This window comes from Chaetodon trifascialis, chromosome 10, assembly GCF_039877785.1.
Source record: "Chaetodon trifascialis isolate fChaTrf1 chromosome 10, fChaTrf1.hap1, whole genome shotgun sequence".
Taxonomy (NCBI): domain Eukaryota; kingdom Metazoa; phylum Chordata; class Actinopteri; order Chaetodontiformes; family Chaetodontidae; genus Chaetodon; species Chaetodon trifascialis.
Window position 1 is genome coordinate 6,574,903 of NC_092065.1, and position 23,385 is coordinate 6,598,287.

The following is a 23,385-nucleotide window of genomic DNA, read 5'->3' on the forward strand; positions in this document are numbered from 1 at the left end:
ACCACAGAAACACTGTGGTTGGATTTCTCTAAGAAGCAAAGAGCGCACCAAATTGCAGTATACTCACTGTGGTGAAGCTGCAAATGTGTGGCTGTGAGCGGCGCCTATAAAAAAGCCCGGTGATGGTGCGATAGAGGCAGCGCTCGGGTAACTGACTCCAGCCCCCTGTTGTCTTTCACAGTGGTCACAGTGATAAAGAAAAGTTCTGAGGATTAGAGTTCAATTGAAAACACACAAACTTTCTTTCAGAGAAATCTCATTCGATTAAACTCTGCTACCAGGTACCACCAGGAAGTTCAAGCTCCTGAAACAGGCTGCTTCTCAGAAAAGTAACGCTGTGTATAACACATGTTCAATTTACTTTGCTTACTTTTATTCATGCCGTTCAGCAACAAGTGCAGGATCAGGCTTTCTGCAGTGTTCAAATTAAATTTGAGACTTTTTACAGCCTTTTTAACACCATGCAGAACGCAATTTAATACCGTTTTTACAGTCGTGTAAAAAAATTAGAAAAAAAAGTTAATTATTAACTACACAAATTTATACCACATTTTTTTCAGTACTACCCAACTGTTTATAACAATAATATCTAGTAAAATAACCAATTGATGGCAAAAAAGTTGGTGGATAGATGAATAATTCTAGGCCTTTCTTTCCACAAAGAAAACAAATTCAACACTTTTTAAGATTTTTCATGGTGTATTAAGTGAATGCAAAGTGTTTAAATTCCTCTATGGGAAGTCTAATATGAACCTGCAGTGAAGGTATTCACATTCTGGAGCTTTCCTTAAAGAACAGTTTCCATTCCTCTTTCAGAATTGGGTGTTACATGCATATTTCAGTGCGATTTGGCCAACCAAAATACATTTATGTCAGTGTTATATAAATAACCCACCTCTCCTATCTAAAATAACGGGAAGGGATATTTCAGAGCACTCTCCCAAAGAAAATACACCCAAACCCTCCCACCTCATAATGTGATCGCAGGCAGTACGCTTGATGCCGTGCCAGGTGGCCCATTTTAGCCAATTCAACCTCTGCTGACCCGGACCCAGCCTTCGCTCAAACACACAGAAGGTGTTCATTCAGACAGGTGGGGCAGGCACTTGCCAGGGTGGAAGCGCACATACACATGGGGACACAAGGACACACACAAATCCATATTATAAGTTTCCCTGGGGTCAAAGCACTGGCTGGAGTGTTGTAGCTCCCCTTCAGTCAACCCCTCTCCTCTCCAGCAGGTAAACGCCCCGGCCTGTAGCATATCCCTGCTTCTGCGTGTAAGAGGGGTGAAACCACAGGGCCCCACAGACGAGCTCCATCAACAGGCCCTCTATTCATCTCCAGGCCCGGAACACTGGGCTCTCTGACGAAGCTCCGGCACCTGGCTGCGGATGGACGCAACATCAGAGGCTAGGTGGCGGCAGCGCTGGTCGCCACACCTGAATAAACCCGCCCCCCGGCCCACATCAAATGGCACTGCTGGCCTATTTGAAAACCTGAGAGCACGAGAGCTGAGCAAAAAAGAAAGCAAAAAAAAAGTTGTGGAAGGCTGCAGGATTGGCTGTACAAACAGGCCACTCAGGTGCTGCTGCAGACTGCTGTTTTCATTAACGGGCGTGAAGAAGAAACCAAGCCCTGCACAGGAGAAGAAGGAGGAGGAGGAGGAGGAGGAGAACGTGGAGAGAAACACACACAAAAGACGGTAGAGTGTATTTATACAGGTGCCTCTAATACTGAAGTAAGGAGGGAGACACACCTCGAAGGGACAGGCAAGCATCTATACCAAGTCTGGGAATCCTCCAAGTGAAGGACTGGGTTGGGCATTGCTTTGATTTCTCTGCAGTCAGAGTAGGAGTTGCCGGGATTTGGAGAAGCACAATCTAAATACACAGTCACACACTAATGATATGCTTTGAAATTAGAGGTATAAATAAATTTGTGCAACAAGTGAAAGCAAACAAATGTAGGCGCAATCACATTTCCTCAACGGCATCCCTACAACTACAACCACTGCTGCTGCTACTTCTATTACCACTACTACTGCGTTAGTGTGCCGAACCCTCCACAGAAGATTCCAGTCAAGCAAAAATCACAACATCCTTCTTACCAAACATCAGGTATTACGTCATCTGGCTGCTTGCACACTGAGTCGATCAGTTCAGCAGAACTCGGCCTCTAAAATGTTCTCGACAGCTCAAAAAATGTAAAAAAAAATAATAAAAAAAAAAAAGATCCTTGGAATAACATCTGCTTACAAAACTAATGAGCCACTGTTTCTGTTTGACATTTTGTTTTTTTCTTTTATTTGATGCTATTTGTCAATTAGAATTAAGGGTTTGTACTGGCTGTTCTACGCTGTTTTGTTTCCATATTTCTTTGAAAACGTTAATCAACAATCTAACTGTTCTTTGTGTGATCTCAGAAATAAAAGCCCTTTTCAGTAATTAATGCGATGTTGTTTTTAGACTACTTACTTCCTCTTCAGTCATCAACGAGTTCTGCGATGGCTAATGAAGAAGAAAAACATTTCCAAATCATCTGGAGTTTATCATCAGTTTGTTTATGGCTGTGTTTGTGAGGAAATAAATACCCTCGAGCGACCTGATTTTGACTTCCATTAATAGGGCCCGAATAATTTGACTTTGTGTAATTGTGTTGCTTCGTTAGTTTAATTTGTATATTTAACCTCAGTGCTGCAATCCATTAGGACAAGCATTATTAAATAAAAACCCTCCAAATAGTCGAACAAAGTGCTGCATGGAGCGACGAACTTAGAAAGGCAACTAACAAAAACACGAATTGTCATTAATATTGTCCCATGAGTGTGTAATTGTTAACAGCACTCAGGCCTAATCACAACAAACACTTTTCCAGTTTTTTCATTTTTGCCCTCAAACAAGAGAGAGCAGCTATGACATCACAGAGCGGCTTGGTGAGTCACGTTGCGAAAACAGCAATTTCCTGAGTTCATTTTCCTTTTCCTTTATCTGTTTTTTTTTTTTTTTTCTCTCTCTTCGTGGTGGTGAAGAGACTCTGACGCCAAAGACAAAGCGATGCAGGGCCATGCATACACACACATAAACCATAAGCATGCAAAAACACACAGCTCATTTCTGCTTTGGACCCAAATCTTTCCACTTGGTATATCAGGCAGCGTTCGGGTGATTGAATAAGTCATGATGTTGGGGCATATTTACTGGAATGCTCCTCATTGTTCGAGTGAATAAAAGCTTCAGTTGTGAGTATATTAGATGGTTATTAAACACAGCAAGTGACTATGAGTCCAACAGTAAAATCAGCATGAATTGCTAAATTGCTAGCATCCCAAGAAACCCAACTTGATCAATCTTTAGAGGAAAAGAAAGGGAAAACACCCACACGCATTTCTGCAGTATTACACACTGTCAGATAAGAGGAAAAACTAATGTGAATGAACTCAACTCTTCTATTTTTTGGCTTTGACTCAGTCTGGTTCATGGGTAGTTACTCATGCTGATTTTGGATTCGACCCTGATCCACCACACCACACCAGGATAGTCACTAAACCAGCATGCCGTGACAGGCTCGCTTCACTCTACCGCTGCATGCAATCCAGGCGGATTTAAGTGGGGCTAACAGAGCCGAAATATCATTTCCAGCCACTGCACACAGACCGGTCAATAACATGGATGCAGCAGTTTGAGATCATGTTGGTGAGAGTATCTTTTTATTTGGTCTGGACGGTTTATTTATGCAGTACTTGCTTGCTGAGTCTCTGGATTTTTCAACCTGCGGTGAGAGGCCATAAAGCGGCCCATTCTCCCAGTCACTGATGGTCCCTGGCCATAAAACCCTCCCAGAACCACCAACACCACTGAAGAGGAGTAAACACTCTCACCCCTTATAAGAGCAGCACGAGGGCCTTCATTAATGCGGGATGGCCAGTGTCAAGCCCGACTAAAGGCACTCTTTAATTAAGCACTTCATGAAAATGCCTTTATTGCGTTGGGTGTGACGTGTCTGTCATAAAAGATGGCTTGCTGATTCTCTTTTTGGCCCCTGGTAGGAGAGTTGGCTCCAGTTGCCAGTGATCTCTCTCTGTGGAAGAACAGTAAAATTTTAAACACACGGCATCATCTATTCTCTGCAGTATACAGTGTGTGATTTAGATTAGTGTGGCCCGATCCAACCAGGAACATGTTTTACAAGGAGTATTACATTTTAGTTACTTTTTTCACACGTATCACATATCTAACATTTAACAAATCTATATAACACTCAAAAATAAATATGGTGTAGAAAAAAAATCTCATGACGTTTATTGCAGTAGGCCACGCTGTAACATTGGATATGTTCCATCTCGTGCATGTGCAAGTTAAATCATACAAGAAAAGTCCCTTGTGGCCTGGAATGACGTATGGTGTGCTCCCTCTGTGTAAAACAGCATAAGACTTTCCCATCATTGTGAAGTTTGCTCTGACAGAATGAGTTTTGAGGTGACAGAGAACCCAGAATTTGTTGCACTACAGTTTTTAGCATTTGGTAAACTTATTCAGTTTCATTCTTTCTGACTGACCAACAGCTGGCAGGGCACAAACCATCATTCACTTTAGAAATGTGTGAAAGTGTAGCTGTAGCACAACGGTATCCACTGTAAAACTGGAACAAGAAGAAGGAGTCTGCAGCTGCGTTGTTGGTCACTGTTCAAGCTTCCAAGTTTGACTGTACATATAGAGATTTGTGGCTAAATGCACTGCAAACTGCAAGTCATGACTTTAATTTGATTTCTGGAAAGAACCTGCGGTTCTGTTTGATGCTGCCCCATGAGTGACTCGTCACATGTCAGCGTAACGCAATGCAGAAGAAACGGCATACAGTTTTGTTTTTCAGCGAGAAAGGGGCAGAGCTTTATAAGTCAAAGTTCACCGCCAGGCATTGGTGGAAAACGCTGTTCTTCAATTCTAAATGAAAGTTGGTGACAGATGACACTTAAACTTGCAGTCCGATGCCAGAAACAGAAGACTGTCGACACCAAATTTAGCAGAAAACTGAAATTAATGCATGCATTGCTAAAATGTTCTCGTGGTACTGTGAAATACACTGAAAAAACTTGCCAAATACGAGCTAATTCAGATGATGAATTTCTCTCCAAGCTGCATGAAACTGGATTTTTCTTTGTGTCGCAATCCTTCCATCTATCCAAAGCAGAAATAATATAAACAGTAACAGGTCAACTAGACACATCTACCTTAAGCTTACACATAAAAAATGTTCCACAAGGCCTGCACACACTGCAGCAATCAAACCCCAAACACCCCCGACCAACATATTGCCTGTAAGAACAAGCCAATTTCAATTTTTGACTCGAGTATGCTGCCAGCTTAACTGTAGCATTGATGCTGGTTGTATTTTGGAAAAGCGAGAGCAATTAAACTGATTCTAATACGTCCAAGTGAGTAAAGGTAGAGTGGAGGTCAGCAACCACATAAAAAGCCCAGAGTCTGTAATGAGATTAACTACTGAATCCCTCCATGCACAGCTCTGCTGTCCAGAGAATATGAATCAGTGCGTGGCTGTTTTACTGCACCAAGACTGTTTTCTGTCTTTTTTATGCGTTCAAAATTGGCAGAAAGTCAAGATACTGGGGCACAATTTGTTCTTTTCTTTTTCAGTTTCTTTCACTATCTTTTCATAAAGCTGCAGCACCCGGGCAGCTTTTCTTGCTGCAGGGCAGGAGGCCAGAGATCTTACCCCATCCGTTTGTCTGTGTGCACATGTGTGCGTGTGTTTGTGCCCAAAGTGGGGCCCTTGCCTAGTCTAGTTTGTCATTCTAATACTTGGCAGTAAAGCCAAAAATATTAAGAGGATTTATTGGATATTTTCACATTAGATTCACGGCTGAATCTTGCATGAAGCCCCATAAAATAACTCCTTAGTCAGCACATGTTTCGGAGCACAAAGTTGAGGAGAAGGGGTGTATGCTGTCGGGGGGAACTTATATCACAAACATTTGTCAAAGTGACAATATTCAAGGTTTAAGAAGGCTCCTGTGACAGGAAACCATGAATGCATTTTAGATTTTTCCTCTTGACTAAACACCATATGTTTGAAACACCCCTCTGTGCCATCAATATCAGAGTACAGTGTAAAAGACAAGCACACAGAGGCCACGCAGACAAAAAGTCAATTTGTTCAGAGCTCTGCACAAAAGACGCCAGTTGCTCAGCAGAGAGAGGCCCCTACTTGAAGAGGACAGGCCATGATGCATGTGTCTCTGCCTGCAATCCCTCCTGTGGCGCTGCAGTGGCTTTTCATTGTTTATCTCCGGCTAGCTTGTAAGAGGGGAACTAATTAAGAGCTGCCTGCAGGTGGCTCATGCAGGCTTTTACGGGTCTGAGAGGAGACAAGGAGGAGGAGAAGGGGCGGAAAACCTGGCCACACCCATGGGAGGAAGGAGCAACTGCCCCAGGTCACAAGACGACAGACATTACTGATTTCGTGCTGCTCGACAGAGAGAAGCGCTAGGAAAGTTCTTTTCATTTTGGGGTGTCTTTCATGTTCACGGGGAGGCAGAGAGATGATGCACTGATAAGAAACAAGGGTATTACAGCAGAGGACATGCAGAGAGATAGGACACAATCACTGCAATCACCTAAACAAGGCCTTCCTCTGTTTGGGGCCTAAGAAGTGTACTTGGAAACATTTACTCATTCTCCAAGAGGGTAAATGTCAATCTGCTTTGGGGTGGATTTAGGATCAGCAGCCCCGCTGGAGTTTGTTATGATTTCATTCAACAGTTAATCAGTAAATCTAAGAAATTTACGTCCTCAAAGTGTGTGTGCGTGTGTGTGTGTGTGTGTGTGTGTGTGTGTACACTGCTGTACACACACTGTACCATAACCGAATCATAACAAAATCAAGCCTCATTTACACAGGGCCAAGTAAACAAATAGTGCAGGAGTAGTGTTTACAGTCGAAAGGGAAGTACTATGTTGATGGTGGTGGAACAAGTGTCTGAGCTTTTTGTTTTTTTTTCTGTTTGAGATTTTACATGAAATCCAACAAATCACTGTAAGCTGGTTTTACACAAACAAATAACGCAAAAATGAAGATTTATCTTCTGAGAGGGGAAAAAGTGTACTTGTGTGTTTGTGTAGGGGGGCGTGTGTGTGTATGTTTTGGGTTGAGAGGGGCAAAAGACATGATTGCGTGCGGACACTTCCCTGCACTACTTCCTCTTCAGAAGTCCAGAGACGTCAAAGCCCAGCTGTACTGATGCTTCTCACGTGTGAACTACTGTAACACACACACACACACACACACACACACACACACACACACACACACACACACACACACACACACACACACACACACACACACGCACACACTCAGTTTTGGGGTAGTGTGTTTCCGCAAAGCCAAACAAACAGCGGAGCGTTCCAGTCAGTGCGGTCAGAGAAATAAGAGGGATAGAGGCCCCAGAAATGTGGAATAAACGCTGGCTGAACAAGCACCAAGCTAAACTGAGGAAAGTGCCAGCTCATGCCAAATTTACATTAAGGCTAGAAGGTGTGGAGACTGAACAGAAACAGAAAACCAATACAGTGTGTGTGCGTGCAAGCCGCCTCAGGCAGCATGGGTGGATGCTGCAGCCAGATAAGGATGCCAAATCGCAGTGCTGTCCTCAGTGGCGTGACACCAGGGACAAAACAAACCAGCTGTTATGGGAATGTGCCCAGCATGGCCCAAATCTGAGCTTGGCTGTTACAGCTGACTTATGGGCACAGAGGCCCTGCAATGGATACAAATAGACACTGTCTGTCTCTGCAGCTGGAAGACTCACTCTCTCACACACTCAGTGATTAACATCCAGTGGTCCCACGCCCACATGCACACACAAACAGTCAGACAAACACACACAAAAAAAGGTGATTAAAGAAAAATCTGTGTGTATCCCAGCCATGAGATGACACGTGCTGAAATTTCCTTGACAGATTACCATGAAAGTCATTTTAATAAAGGATCAGATGATTCCCACATCTGTTCAAGGGATGTTAATTATCAATCAACTGGCAGACTCGATATGTTTATGCTGTGATTGACTGTGTAAGATCCAATTGTGGCATACAATGTTCTGAAATAGTCCACTGCACAGTTGACTGGAACAAAGGTTGTATTAATGTTGCAATGAGCAATCAGGGCCTCTAAAACAACAGGCTATAGGCTTTTTAATGGCATATTATTCCAGCATGTTACCTGCATACTGTAAAAGAGCTGCACCACCTTCTGTCAGGAGAATAAGGGCTGGATCACTATTAGACATGACACTCTTTGCATCTTTTCACAGAGAATTCGATGCCACGATAAAAGCACTTTGGGTTTCAGTGTCACACAAATTAGCCTTGGCTAGAAATCCTATATCTATCATCTTATTGTAGCGTGCTACAATGTATTATGACTAAAGTAATTGATAAATAATATCATCTCTTTTCTACATCTATCAATGACATCTTCCTTGATGCAAAGATGGTCACTATAAGCTCAGATATGAATAGAGTACGCACGAAACATGCGTGAGTGGAAATGTTTGGCTGTGGCAGAAAGTTTCAAGCATGAAGCAGAGTCTTCTTAGGAATCAATAAATAACAACAGGTTCCTTTTAAAAAAGAAAAACAGCCCACAGAATAAAAAATGTAATCACAGTTTCCAGAAGCGGCACACACATTCAATTTTAAATGATTAATAAGAGTTTGGGTAGTGGCTAGTCATGGTCTCTATGATGTGTCACAGATGATGTTTTCCATAGTCTCCCTTTGACCAGTATATAAGATCAGAAGAGCAGAAGAAGAAGAAGAAGAAGAAGAAGAAGAAGAATAGTGGGAGAACCAGTGCTGCAACTTGTGGAATTCAAGTGCCGTGTGGAGAAAGAGTCCTGGACCAATGCCACGAACGTGCAGGTCAAAAGATTGAAAGAGAGAGAGGAAGCGTTGTGCTGCTCATAACCATTGTTCTACTGTGAATGTTTGTTTTGTTAATCTTTTTACTTGAATTAAAGGATCAGATGATCCTCTGTGGGTGGAGAACGAAAACTGCAAATTGGGGGAAACTGTGTATAGGTGTTCGCCCTGTATGTTAATGAACAAAAGGTGGCCTAAACTCTTTGTTTTCAAGAGGGCACAGAGAGGGGAACGTAGGATGAATAAGAAAAAAAGCAAAAGGCCAGAGGTGGAGCTGAACAGCGGAGGTGGCTGTAAATTTGCAGGGCTAACGGAGGGAGCACAATGCCTGTAGTCATGAACAGCATTTACTGACACGCATCTACAGAATGAGGATAAACGCACATAATGAGAATAAGTAAAAAAAAAGGAAAAAAAAAAAGATTTTAAATAAAATACTAGAAAGGCAATCTCATTTTAACACCGTCATTTTGTCATTTTAAGACATTATCTGCTCTCTGTACAGCACTTTAGAAGTTAAGAATGCCCCATAAATACCCACTGAGATTGGTCAGAAAATGGAAGCACAAGAAGGACATAAATGATTATAGATAAACATTTCTGACCAAAAGAACAGCTAGGAAACATTACAGGTAAAACCAAGCAAAAAACACAAACTCTCAGTTCACACATATGCTGCCATCTGAGGCATTAATGGGCGTTGCAGCTCACTGTGATGGATGTTCACTATGAATTAACCATATCTGTAATTAATGAAAGGGAACAACCATATGTACACAACATCAGCTCCAGCCCTGTGTAGCATCCAAAGCCCATAATCTACTGAAACCTCCAACCCTCTGCATTTAGACCAATGGGACTTGGTATCACCTGCCTGCTCAGTATGTAATCACCAAATCTGGATGGAATAACGCAATATGAGTCGGTCCCAGTGGGAAAAGCGCTCCAGCAGTCTCCCACTACTGGGATTAAGCCAAACAATAGTGTTGACATGTTGTCTGTGCAAAGTCGCTCCACTTTGCTTCTATGTGAGCGCTTGCAGTTACTGTTGATAGTGCAAACTTTGAAAAACAATGTGAAAGACAATGTGGGAGCGCTAGTTTGTTGATGCCAGTGAAAAGACAGGAGTCAGCGGAGAAATAATGAGGAGTGACTTGTTTTTGCAGCCGTCATTAACATGCGCTGCTGCAGCGCGTTGACACAGGAAGCAAAGAAAATCTAATTACATCAGAATCGCATTTTGGTTCACATTAAGGAAACTCATTTGAATGAGCGGGTCAGCGGGAGGAAGGAACAGCATCAAAGCACATTCACAATTCACACAGCAACCAAAGGTAGTGACGTCTCAATCCTATGAGGGCATCTGGTGACAAGCCATCCAGTACCTTAACATGTCCTACAACCTATTGAGAGGGATTTCTTTGACATTTCCCTCAAGACTAAAGGGATAATCCCCTTTATAACTCTCTGTACCTGATATGGCCTTGGTCCTCAACAGTCTATTTAACCCTCAAGAGAGTTCAACAAAACAACTTCATTTAGAGAGCAGCTAGAGGGGCTCTCCTGTCCCACAAAAGGCCTTTAGGTACTATGACGAGTCAGGAAATCAGTATTATATGTATCAAAGAATGGAGGTCAGCCCATGGGTGATGGATCGGAGGGAGATGAGGGCTCTAGAGAAGAGCAGCGGGGACATTTTTTGGGACTTACTGAGCTTTGTTAGTTACCACCGGCAGGGGAATGTCCTCACTCATGTAGTCGAGCTCATCAGTCAAGCTGTTGGCGCGGGAGATGTCGATGGAAGTGCTGTTATCATGATTCCTCTTTACTGCAAAGAGCACAGATGACAGACAGATGACATTTACAGTCTGAGGCAAAATGAGAAGTGCAGATATGTGAGTTTGTGTGAAAAAAGGCACAAGAAGACAGAAAGATACCTGGAGAGCCAGGGCAGCTCAGAGTGAAAGACGACCAAGAATGATGAGGAGGGCCTGATGGCATGCAAGACAATATGGTAAAACAACAGAAAAGAAAAACAGGAGAAGGAAAAAAAGTTGAAACAAACATTAATATTAGCATTAACATGGAGGTTTTAAAGAGGATGCAAAGCTTCTATATCTGAGGAGTGATTTTAGGGTGGAATTATCTTGTGTCTGCTGGGATAAAGTATTTAAATTGCATATTTTTGAAGACTTTTTATGTGGAAGCAGAAATTGCAGTGGCTCGGCTAAAAACAACAGCAAGGAACAACGTGTGTAGCTGGGTTTTGACCTGCACTCAGACGGTCAGATGTGAGTTTGACAAGACTCTCCTCCAAACTACCAGGCCTCCATTGTGATGGAGAATGGAGGCAAATCTGTGCCGAAGAACAGAATGACCAGTCCAATTCAAGCAAAATCCATTCAACCTCTCTTGCACTCCATCATCGAGTTTGTTTAACATTGTCCAATCCGGAAGCAGAGACAGCAATTGAGAGAGAGAGAGAGAGAGGGAAGGAGAGAAAGAGAGGAGGGGGGAGGGGGTAACCAGAGCTAACAAGAGCCACCTTTAGCCTCAACTTCAGCTTACCAAAGGAGACGTGAACTGGCTTATCGGCTACACAAACAGGATAAGGGTTTATTAACATGCAGTTTATCTGGCCCATCAGTACAAACGTGTTTGGTTGGGAGAATATGAGCAAAGAGCAGGAGAGGTGGAAAGATAGAGAGAGAGACAAAGAGACAGAGAGAGAGAGAGAGAGAGAGAGAGAGAGAGAGAGAGAGAGACAGACAGACAGAGAGAGAGAGAGAGAGAGAGAGAGAGAGAGAGGCGCTCCATTGAGAGATTCTCACAGACGGGGAGGTGGGTGCGGCCAGACAGATAAGTGAAGCGATAAGCCGGACACTGACTAAATCAAACAATGACCAGTTTATTTCTGACCACTGGAGCTCCACAATGGCCGCTTATCAACTCCACACCCCCTCACTTCAGTGTCCCAGTCTGGGTCCCCACAGTCCCCTGGGCCCCTGTCCATTCCTAGCCAGGCCAGCCCTGTTCCTCACCCGTGGTGTTGGCAGGGCACCCAGTAAAGAAAACAGGCCAGGTCAACTCAGGACCAGTGTCTGACTCTCTCTGCTTGGCTCTGGTTTGGTCCGGTTGGGGACAAAGGCCCAGCCAGCCAGCGAGTCTAATTAAAATACTGTCTGGGCCACATTAAAAAGGCAGGCTAGCTAATGATTAACACAGAGGAGTTTTTAATAGGAGAAAAAGGAGTACTTAACCAGTGGACGGGGTTACTGGTTTGACAGTGTAGTGACTGCATACACACTATATATTCACCCTTTGTGTCTGTATTTTTGAAAAAGGATAACAGGTACATAAAACACACATTCTTGTTTTCTTGTCTTGATAAAGCTACCATGAGACCAAGAATGCATTAAGATATTATGATGTAACAAAAGGTCATAACCCAGCTCCTGGGATCAGTTGCGATGGGGGAGCGAGAAGGACTCACCTGGTTGCCTGATCGTTCTGATGATTCCTGCAAAGAAAGGCAGAAATGTGGTTAATATGGGACTGCAGCATGGCTGGAGTGTTCAACAGTTTAAGCAGAAAGGTCACATCTTTCCTACTTATGTAATCCACGATCTCTATCAGCTCCTGCTTTGCAACACAACAGCATTTCTTCCTTCACTGACAAGGACAACATACTGGATGTCTGCCATCACATGCTTCACTTGAAGGCGTTTACTTAAAGTGGCTATTATCAATACTTTTATAATAATAATGTCAACTTCAGCTTATTGTTTAGCTGCCTACAACATCACTCTCACTGCTCTCAAAGCATCATTTTCAGATGAAGCAGTGAGCTATTTTCAATGACGAAGCTCCAAACATAAAGTGCACTCTCCCTGTTCAGCACCAAACAGCCAACAGACACAGTTTATTGAGTCGCCGGTGAGTGTAGTGCAGCTTTTAGCAGCTAAAGAGCCTGATACTTCAATCAGGAGTCGGAGGAGACCAAAAACAAAGCTAAAAAAGAGTCAGTATTGCATTCACAATCACCAGGTGGCCAGAAACACAACTCCAAATGAATGCTAATGTAGCCTGTAATAAGCAACTGCTTGCTAACAAGTCACCATATCAACTTAAATGTGATGATGTCAACGCTATGTCTACAACTTTTTTCCGCAGCTCAAAAGTGGCTGAAATGCTACTGACAATAGGAAAAAGTGTCCATGACAGTATAGGAAAAGCATGAAGCACAGATGAGATTGTCTATTCATCCATATTTTCTTTCAATGCAACCATGTACTTAATTTGCAAATCACAAAAACACCCAAACTGCATTACCATGCAACTTAGATTGGCTGACTCGCAAACCCTGACAGAAAAATCTAAATTAATCTAGAACGTATTTTAATAAAACTATTAAAAAAAAACAGTTGCATCTCACTCATTTTTAATGAATCCAGCAGCCCGGCACCATGCTGGAACTGTGAAGTTAAAACAATAAATGAAATAGCAGCAGCAGCCCTGGTGCAGACAGTTAACATTGCGGATGTCTACTTTATGGCTGGCTCTGAAGCAGAGATCATACAGTCCCACGCTGTTTCAACTCTACACATTATCATTAGTGACAGCAGGCTGCAGGCTTCTTTACATGGTTTTATGCCATCTACAGCTTGGCCAATTCCTTTTTCCCCCTCATGGTTTCAGCATCTATTAATGTTTATTTACTGAATATATCAGCAAAACAATAAAATTATTACAACATACAATTCATGCATGTTGACAGCTTGAACATGTGTAATAAAGAGAAGTAACACTGGATAAAATGTACTCTGTAATGTACATGTAATCTAAGTGCTCTGTCTTTGATTTGATTGCTTTTTCCACATGCACTGAAGACATGTGTTCCCCTTCATTATCTAAGATCCACCCAATTAAGCAGGAAACTAAACAACTTTTCCCCTCATAAGTGGTTGTTCTTCTAGTGATGGTCTCCCTTTATGTCAAGTTTATGCCACTCCAGCTCCTTTTATGATACTACGCTTTGACAGGAAAAACTCATAAAGTGCATTTATTAACCTGGAGTCTGGGTCAATTCATTTAGCAGGGATGTCTTTTAACACAGGAAGTAGACCACCGCCGCCCCTTGACCAACCAGTCATCAATCATATATTGTGTGTATAGACACGCATTTAAAAAAATAATAAAATAAAATAAACAGTTTATATTATTATGTACGCGTGCTGACAACAATTAGGAACCATTAAAATATCTGAAATCAACATCGTCATTTTGCTTTTTGTTGCTAAGTTGGCTTTGGCATGACTGCAGCATTATTGGTAAACTGCAGTGGTATTACGAGAAATTCCCACTTGTAACCTTGATAAGCCCGTATTTTAAAGTTTTTTCCACTTAAGCCCAGTTCGAGTGTCTGTGGCCAGCAAAAGGGACAAGTGAAGCAGTAAAGAGCTTGTAACCATGACCTCTAATCACCACTGAGGCTGTAATAGCTTCCATCTGGCCTACTGAAGACACCTGGCAGCCATCTTGGGTCTAAGGGGATCAGGATAGGGCCTCTGTTTACTGTGTGAAAATGAGAAAGCGGCACATAACAACTCCTCCCATAATGTGTAATGGTCTCCACAGTTTGTATGAAACAGTGAATGAAAGAGAACCAAACTACAAGAGGTTAGCTTTAAAAGCCACATTATGGTCGCCTGTTCTATAATTACATTTAACTTCAAGCTGGAACAACGATGATAATATGACAATGACAGAATTTTGAATAAGAGTAAGTGTCTACAGCCATGCTAGCAGCTCTGTCAGAGCACTGCTTTGAGCTACATGCTAGGTACAATTTTTACCATGATAGTTTAGCATGTTAGCATGATAGCATTTACTAATTAGTACTAAACACAAAGAGCAGCTGATGGGACAGTCATTGGATTTACAGGTGTTTGGTCGTATATCAGTAAAGGTGTGGGACCCCTCCCATGTAAATCAAGTTTCTAACCTTGTTAAAATGTCCATGTGGTGTTTTTTAAATGCTACAGGATATATCAGAAGCAATCATTAGCATAATCCTACAGCTGTGAGCACCGTCTTTCTAGTCATTCATTGCCTTCAGATCTATAAGAATCAGTAAAATGTTTGTTTTCTAGTTTCTAGTTTGGACTCTATTAGCCTAAAAGTGTAAAAATATGCAAGTGCATTATTAGATTTGTTAAGCTGGCAACATAATTTTTAGGGTGATCTTATGTTATCTATCTTCATCTCTTTATCTACAGGATTTATTTTCACAGCCATTCAAAATAAGGATGACAAACCCCTGCCAACACAAAAGTACAAGCTGACAGCTAATATTTATAAAGCAAGAGCTATAAAAATCATCATGGAATTTTTTTTTTTTTTTTTGGCCAATTAAATGCACTGAATGCAAAAACACATCAAACTTTTACTGAAATAATGGACTTCTAAGGCCTTTAAGGCAGCATGACATCATCTCAGGGCCCTCAACACACATTATTTCATCAAACAAAATTGTATTAACAGGAACAGAAAAAAGTTGGTTTCATTACTGCAGTAATTCACTTCGTCAAATGTCCTCCACATGACACAGGCTTCACTGCCAGCTGGCCTTGAACGGTATTGAAACGGCAAAGATAACTTCACAACGATATTCAGCGCCATTCAAAAACACCTTCTTCAAAGAACACGGCGTTCTGAGGTGTCGAGCTTTAGATTAAAAAAATCTGTTATTAGGAGCTCCAAAATGAAGTCAGTTTAATCAAGCAGTAATAAAACAGGGCTCAGAGCTTTCATGTGTAATCTTGGCTAGTTGAATTGCCTGGGCCGGACTTGTTGGAAGAAAGGCAATTTACAGAGGTTAGCTGAGGTTTCTTTGAAAAACATGTGCTAAAATTAGCAAGCAGCAATAACCCCTGATATGTGTTTGATAACTGTTTTGATACTGTGCATTACATGAACATACGAGCAGCGCTCTTTCCAGTGTATTACCTTCAACAGCCCCTGTTGGCTTTTCCTGGAAGAACGAGACGTCCTTCTTCTCCACAGAGTCATCAATGTGGTCGTAGGTGATCTGGGGGATCGATACGGCCCTCTCTGAGGCCACACCCATAGAGCCATTACCTCTGGGCTTCACCCTCCTTTTGGGCCCCCTTTTCTGCCAGAGGAAATATCAACTCAGTTAATAAAAAAGAAGTGCTTCACTACTGTTATGATAGACTCTAATCACAATTACAAGATCTGATCAGCAGAGGTGAACCAGCTCTGCAAACCAAATGTTCGCCAGCAAGCTCCTGCTACAGTTCTGGATCTAGGCGGGATCTCCCTTTCCAAATCCATAAAGTCTTTGAAAGGCTCTTTTTTGGCCCCTCAGAGGCAAAATTATTATAGGAGACCAACAAAAAAGCTCCATGAGTCACTGGAGCATGCAAACTCCTTTACCACAGGACGCTCGTAGGTTGTCAGTGACTTTGTCTGTAAGGCCTCATTCATGCAAGGAGAAAATATTCCAGAATAATTTGAGAAAACGATTCATTCCTATTTGGATTAAGTGTTGTCTATAATATTTGCTTCTGTGTTTTGTGTTTTTCCTGACAGGCTCTTCATCTCATAAACAAAAAAGCTCAAACTGAAATTTCAGTATTGAAGATGCACGATCAACAAGCAAAATCAATTAACATAGAGTGGAGACAAAGTAGCCATTTTTGTAACCTGAAGCAGCACTCGTCACTTTGCTTGCTGATGCATGTTGTGGTTGTGCACTTCTTGGCTGAAAAGTGCTGGTTATTTATCTTTTCTGTGCTGCTCGACAGTCTGCTTGTTTCCAATGCTGTGTGTTTGGGGTAGGAATTGCAATAAGTCTTACTGTAAATCATCTATACTCTATTAACAAATGTACATGTTTTATGCAAATTTAAGACTGCAACATTGTAACTGAACATTATAAATAAATAAACACAATAAACTTGAATACATTTCAGGGGTTCAAAATTGTCCAGGAAATGTATTTTCTGAAGATTAAGTGAAGTTACTGAGCCATTTCAGCAAGTTGTTAAAAAGCCATGCTATTCCAAAGAAACAGTGAAATGTCGAAACACAGGATTTTCTGTTGGAACATGTGTAGTTCACGTTGTTCTTATACATCATAATCTCACCAAATTTTTATTCTCGCACGCTGGTGACGTCAGATGTACATGTTTAATCTCAGTTTCTTTGAGTGAGATCATAGCTATCTGCGCTATGAGTCAGTGGGTTTCTGAGGACCTGAATGGTGCCTCCAGCCCGATCCTTAGACCCACTGACCCACACCGACGTCATGGACGTGGCCTTTATAGAAACTCAATTATTAGGACTCAGTGGATCAGACTTTGGCATTGACAATTGGCCAGCAGTTCAATCCAACTACCCGAGGTTTGAATGACTCATTAGCAGAGAAAGTGAGAGAGGGAGGCGGTGATGGGTGTCGGTGTCATAAGACTGAAAGAGGAAAAAGCAAGAAAGACTGTAAGACACTGAGTTTAAGAGTGAGAAAGATAAAGACACAGAGAATGATGGAGTTAGATATAAAGGGGAGAGGGAGAAAACCGTTGTGAACGACAATGACGAGGGCATGGACGGGCAGAGAGAAAACTTGAAGAGGGTGAAATAAAGTCCGTTAAACAGACAAGAAACAGGAGAGGAATTACGAACGACAGGGGGAGGAAAGGGGAGACAGAGGGAAGTCAGAGGAGAAAGTCACATGCTGAAACAGAAAAGAGCGGAAGCAGCCTTCATTCTCCCCAATACATGTGGGCTCAATGCTACACAAAGATTTTTTTGTTGTTGTTCTACTAGACAAAGGTTTACTCCCATGAGAAAGGCGGCAGTGACATCATCTCAACTGACTGAGTCTTTGTCCGGCGGAGACAAAGGCCCCGAGTCATCCTGGTGGAGTCAGGCCTTGGGGGAGGGAGGGGGGTGGGGCTGCCGTGTGTGAGTGTATTTGTGTGTCCTTCCACGTGTGTGTGTGTATGTTTGTGGGAACTTAACTTGCCCTTTTATGCTGTATGGCCTTGGCACAACATCGCTAATATTGTTGTGAAAGGTGAACTGCACAAGGAGACAATACAGCATGGGCCAGACTTATGCAAATCCACCCTGCGGTATCGCAGTCTGACAGCGTTTTCTGACAACGCTCCATTGTCGACTTCGTGATGCTCCGCACCTCAAGCTCAAAAGAGTCTTTCAAATGTCGACTGGAAAAGAAAACGTCTGTCTCACATATGAAAAAAAACCACATATGTGTCTTGTCATTTCAAAATGAGTTATCTGCAGGAGGAAAATGAGCAAGTGAACGGTCATAGGAGCAAAGTGTTTAAAGGCTGGATGCTGTTTCCTGGATGGGGTTTCACCTTTATTGGATCAAAGTAAAGAGACACAATAAACAGTGGAAGACTAAAAGAGAAACAAAGAGATTGGATCAAAACCCAGAACATCAAAGCCATACTTCCTGTTTAAGGGATACAGAGTGGCCTCAGAAGGAAACTGAGGTCAAATCAATTGCGACTGAAAAATGCACAAAACATAACCCTTGGCTCTGAATTTACGTTGAACGTCATAATTACCGATATGTTCAGTTTCCTGATGTTAGGGCTGAAGTTGTCAGATTCCACCACGGTGACAGCCTGCGGAGTTAGAACATACATTTTCCAAGTCGCAGCACAGCCGCCTGGTTTCTCTGCTGCATAGCACCTCCAGAGCGTCTGAGGAAGACACAGAATTAATGCAAGTTAATGCGCTGATCCACATAACCTGTCATAATTTGCCCATTTTCCTCCACATTCACAGACATTTAAGTGTTTCTGTGTCACAGGTGTCTGAACTGTGGTTGTGTCTCAGTGTGTTCAGGGTAACTGTAATCCTTGTAATGGTTAGTTTTTGGCACAACATAGCAGCCTGCTCGTCTACCATTTCACTCTTGGCAAGTGGGATGCAGCTCACCTTTTCCATGGCTCAGGAGGAATTTGCAGACAACAAATACTGTTACTCATTTTCTCTGTTCAGGTTCCAGTGTTTCCTGAAGCTTACATTGGCAAGATGTGGAAGTGCAAGTTTGCACCTTTTGAAAAAATCAGGATCAGACTGAGGAGATTTTGCAACCATGTTCACAGTCCAGTACAAACTGTGGTATAGGGGTCATGTGTCTACTGTTCAATTATTGATGGACTGTGTCTGACCTGGTTTTTAATGTATACCTTCTGGCTTACTACACCGCATATTTTAAAGCCAAGATAGGACCATACGATGCTAAAGTGTACCTGGATGAGGCAGGCTGCAGCTGGGATCTGTCTGTTGAAGTGCTTCTGTCTCTGCTTCTGCTGGACTTTCAGGGCAAACCCCGAGCCCAGGATACCCTAATCAGAAGGAATTAGGTTGGACAATTAGGTTAGACTGTATCTGCACCTGTGTTAAAGCTGGAGCAGTCAGCGTAGAGGTTAGAAATGTAGATCCAGAATCATACAAAAAAATCAAAGGATGGCGATAAACAAATAGTCTAATTGAACTTCTTCAGAGAGCGACATCTGAGCTAAAAATGAAAAACACGAGCCAAACATGTTGTAATAAGGCTGGAACTAAATGAAGCAAAATGAGGTTAAGAAATCCTTACAGCTCATAAATTTCATATGATTCAGATTAAAATTATATTTACAGCAGGCAGGGCGAAGAAGGAGATGGCGAAGACACTGAAGCAGGAGGCGATGGCCTTGCCTATCCACGTTTGAGGGATTTTGTCTCCATAGCCGATTGTGGTGACAGTCACCTAAAGATAGAGAGTGGATGAAGTTCCTCTTATTATGAGAAGATTGCAAATATATGTGTGACAGCTGTCTGAAAGAAAAGTCCGGCAGCATACATGGCCCCTTCAGTGGTGCAAAAAAAAAAAAAAGTCAGAACATTTGGGCCTGATGTGATTTTAACCAAATTAAAGCTACACAAAGTGCAGGTTGAGGCAGCAAACCAGAGGGCATCTGTTCTTCATATATCCCAAAAATCTGCTCATGAGATTCAATAATCCAATTCAATAACTGACAAAGTCAGCCAAGTAACAAGAAACTCTTTTATTACCCAAGTGAACCTCACTTTGGAAGTAATTTCGCCTTACTTGTTAAGCATTACAGTCTTACATTAAGCTAACCTTTGTTCAGACAGATATCCAAATTCCCTCTTATTTTCACAGAGCTGCAGATGAAATGAAAATGTCAGTCAGTGCAGTGCTCTCTAAGCGTTACCACAGCAGTCTATAACAGGGAGTGAGACAATAAAGAAAAAGTACATCAGCGGCTCTGGTCTTGCTCCACAACTGTCAGCGATGGCCGGAGCATTTCGAGTTTCTTGCTCCTCAAAGGGAGTAAGATTCCCGACCACTAATCCTCAGTGAGTGTAGGAATTTGCTAGGGTGAGGGGGGGGACAAATACCTCTTGCATTTGCATGTACACCCGCTCTGAAAGCCGAGCCAATTCTGACACATTCAGAACACACTTGGCTTACTGTGGGTGTCTATGGGGTATCGCCGCGTGAGCCGCCGCGGAGCGCTAACACAAAGCGGCTGATGTAAGGTGAGATACTTAAAAGGGCTTTGGGAGTAAAAAAGAAGGAGCAGGGGCGGGAAGGGCGGGTGGGTGTATGTTGGGGGTGGGTGGAGTGGCGGGGGATTTAATCCCTCATCCACAAATCCGATGACTAAACAATGTCCTCCTGACCATCAGAGGGGAATGGTCTCCTGAAAAACACTCCTCTCATTCAGACTGTAGGGTGTGTGTGGCAAAAACCTCCTCATGTCTACACAAAGGTCACAAGCCTGGACTTTGACCATGTGTAAGTGTGTGTGTACATGCATGTCTGTTTACATGCATACTAATCTGCATGCATACGTACTGTATGTGTGATTACACCCACTTTAAATTGCACATAAGCACCAAAACTACAAAATGGCAAGTATAGCACTGCGTCCTGGTTGAAGTTAGTGAAGGTTGTTAAAATCAGAGAGCCATTACCAAACCATCAGCAATTGGCAAAAGGAGAGAAGCAGGCAAGGTAAGGGAGAGACGGGGAGAAAGAGAGAGAGAGAGAGAGGGGGATATGAATCATGGCATTGGCTTGTCCTCCAGCTGTGTCTCGCACCTGCACATCCGAATGTGGAAATCATGCCAAGAAAGGCATACACGCTGGGAGAGCTTAGCATTCTCCAATCAGCACAATCTCATTTCAATAAGCACACACACACACACAAACACACTTACATTCACAAACCTGACTGAACCTATTGTGATAGCATATCGTGACCCTCAAGTTTACAGTCTCAGAAAAACAAAAAGGTGCAAATCCCCAGCCGCGACTCTCGTCTCAACATTGTGAACAGAGCAACACAAATAACAGCTTTTCTTCAACTTTCCAAAGAGCAGTGAGGAGCAATGTGACCCCTCTAACCCTCGTTACATAAAGGTAGTAATCCCACAATTAAAGTTTTAATTAAGGGAACTGACACTTTATATTGGTGCTCTAAAAGTTCTTTGAGCCAAAGAGCCCAGAGGTGAATGGTTTATTACCGTCTCTTTGTGGCACGCTGATCCCCTGCACAAGGCTGCCATAGGTTTCTCATTACTCTGCGCTTTCAATTCAAATGTTTAATTAACTGCTCTGGAAACCCGAGCCTCCGTACAGAGGGAAATAAGCAAAACCAGCTTTACGCACGGAAAACATCAACACACCTGCCACTGCGTTAAGTGCTGCAGCAACACATGCATGCAATACGAAGAACCAATGAGGAGAATAAAAACACAAGGAGGTCAATAATTGGTCTAACCAGGGTGGCCAGCAATCTCCATATCTGGTTAAGACTCCACTTGTGGGTACATTGTGCAGATAATTTGTAACAGCTCCTCAGAGAGAAGAATCCTTTTTCATGTACATGTGATGTGACCTTTCAGGTATGTAGGCTATGTTGGGAAATTCAAGTCACGTTCAAGGAGGCACGTAATATATGCATTGCAAAAAAACTAAATTAGTGAAGGACTTCTTATGCACAATCAGTTTCTACTGTCTAGTTCAGCTGCTTACCACGCCCCACCACAGGGCATCGGCGTAGCTGGAGAAGCCCGTCTTGCCCTCCTCATCCACAGCATCCTTCTCCGCCAAGTAGACAAAGTAGGAGGAAAAGATCAGACCCAGGAAGCCGATGTACAGGGTGGTAATCAGCTCCTGAAAAACACGTTAAGTCGACCAAAGACGATACCATGAAAATGCTGAACGAAAGATTATGAAAAATATACCTGGCCATCCGTATCACCATACTAAAAATTCACTATTTTCCTTCAGCCATAAATGGCTTTGTCCAAAGATTCTGCCCCACATGTTGCTCAGACCCACCAGTGATCCCTCATGTCTTTCAGTGCTGACTGTGCCTGAATACAGGGGATATTGTCGACTGCCAATATGGCCTAATCATTGAATTTTGCATTAGGGAGCCAGGTTGGTGACATTACAATAGGTGTTTGCTTTTGGCCAAGCCCAACATTAACTTAACTAAAGTTTTAGTCGTCAAAGGGAAAACGTTTGGGCCGCCCTACAGAGACACGTCAGAGGTCGATGTGAAATAGGACCATAGTTCAATGAATTCAAGTGGAAACTTCCAACAAGTCACCTTTCTGTCTCTTAAGACATGCTGTAAACGATGAGAAATAGTTTACAGAGTCTTTTCCAGAATCAGCCCCATAATGTTGAATAGGTTGATTAACTGGCAAAGGTCAATAAGTGCAGTGTCTAAACCTCCAGAGCTTTGTTAGAGGGCTTCACCTGCATTCATAAAACCAGGGTTATGATATGTAACCATTGTCTTGTATCTGTCTTGTTTTACTGTATATACAGGTAAAATACAACAAATGTTGTAAACATAGTAAATGATTTAGATACGATGTGTCCTGTTTCTGAAAATGCTTTTGACTAAGCGTGTCAGTACCTTCATTTACATGGAAATGGAAATATTGCTAAATGAAGCATTCAAACCAAATGCTATCCCGAGCACACATCCTAATGCGTTTAGTCTGATCCTTTCCACTAACTTACTGACACAGAAGGCAAGATGTTAAAGGCAATATATTCCACTAAACAGAGCATGTCATTTGATAAAGCGGTCATCTGACAGCAGGGAGAGGCAACAAATCAAATTAGGCTTGTCTTAGATTCATCTTACGTCTGTTTTCTTGACCTTTGCACACAGTCCTCACTGATCAGTCCTGTTCTTCTTATGCATCAAAGAGAAGTGAATGTCAGGTTTGACTATAGCCAAAGAACACGGTCTTCCTCGGGGATTAAGAAAAGAACATTACATCCTCTGACTTCATTGTGTATCAGCCTGAGAAAATGCTAAAACGAGTGTACCAGGATACA

The 23,385-nt window shown here is 42.4% G+C and overlaps 1 protein-coding gene across 1 annotated transcript in view; it reads right to left on the reverse strand.

The window, feature by feature from the left end:
• kcnq1.2 (potassium voltage-gated channel, KQT-like subfamily, member 1.2) overlaps positions 1-23,385 on the reverse strand; it is a 100,208-nt gene that overhangs the window by 59,816 nt on the left and 17,007 nt on the right. The window contains exons 6-12 of the mRNA XM_070972190.1: positions 22,057-22,197; positions 19,648-19,758; positions 19,256-19,351; positions 18,563-18,700; positions 15,972-16,116; positions 10,880-10,936; positions 10,653-10,770 (exon numbers count right to left, since the gene is read on the reverse strand). Coding sequence (XP_070828291.1) covers positions 10,653-10,770; positions 10,880-10,936; positions 15,972-16,116; positions 18,563-18,700; positions 19,256-19,351; positions 19,648-19,758; positions 22,057-22,197 — 806 coding nt within the window. The remainder of the gene's footprint in view (positions 1-10,652; positions 10,771-10,879; positions 10,937-15,971; positions 16,117-18,562; positions 18,701-19,255; positions 19,352-19,647; positions 19,759-22,056; positions 22,198-23,385) is intronic.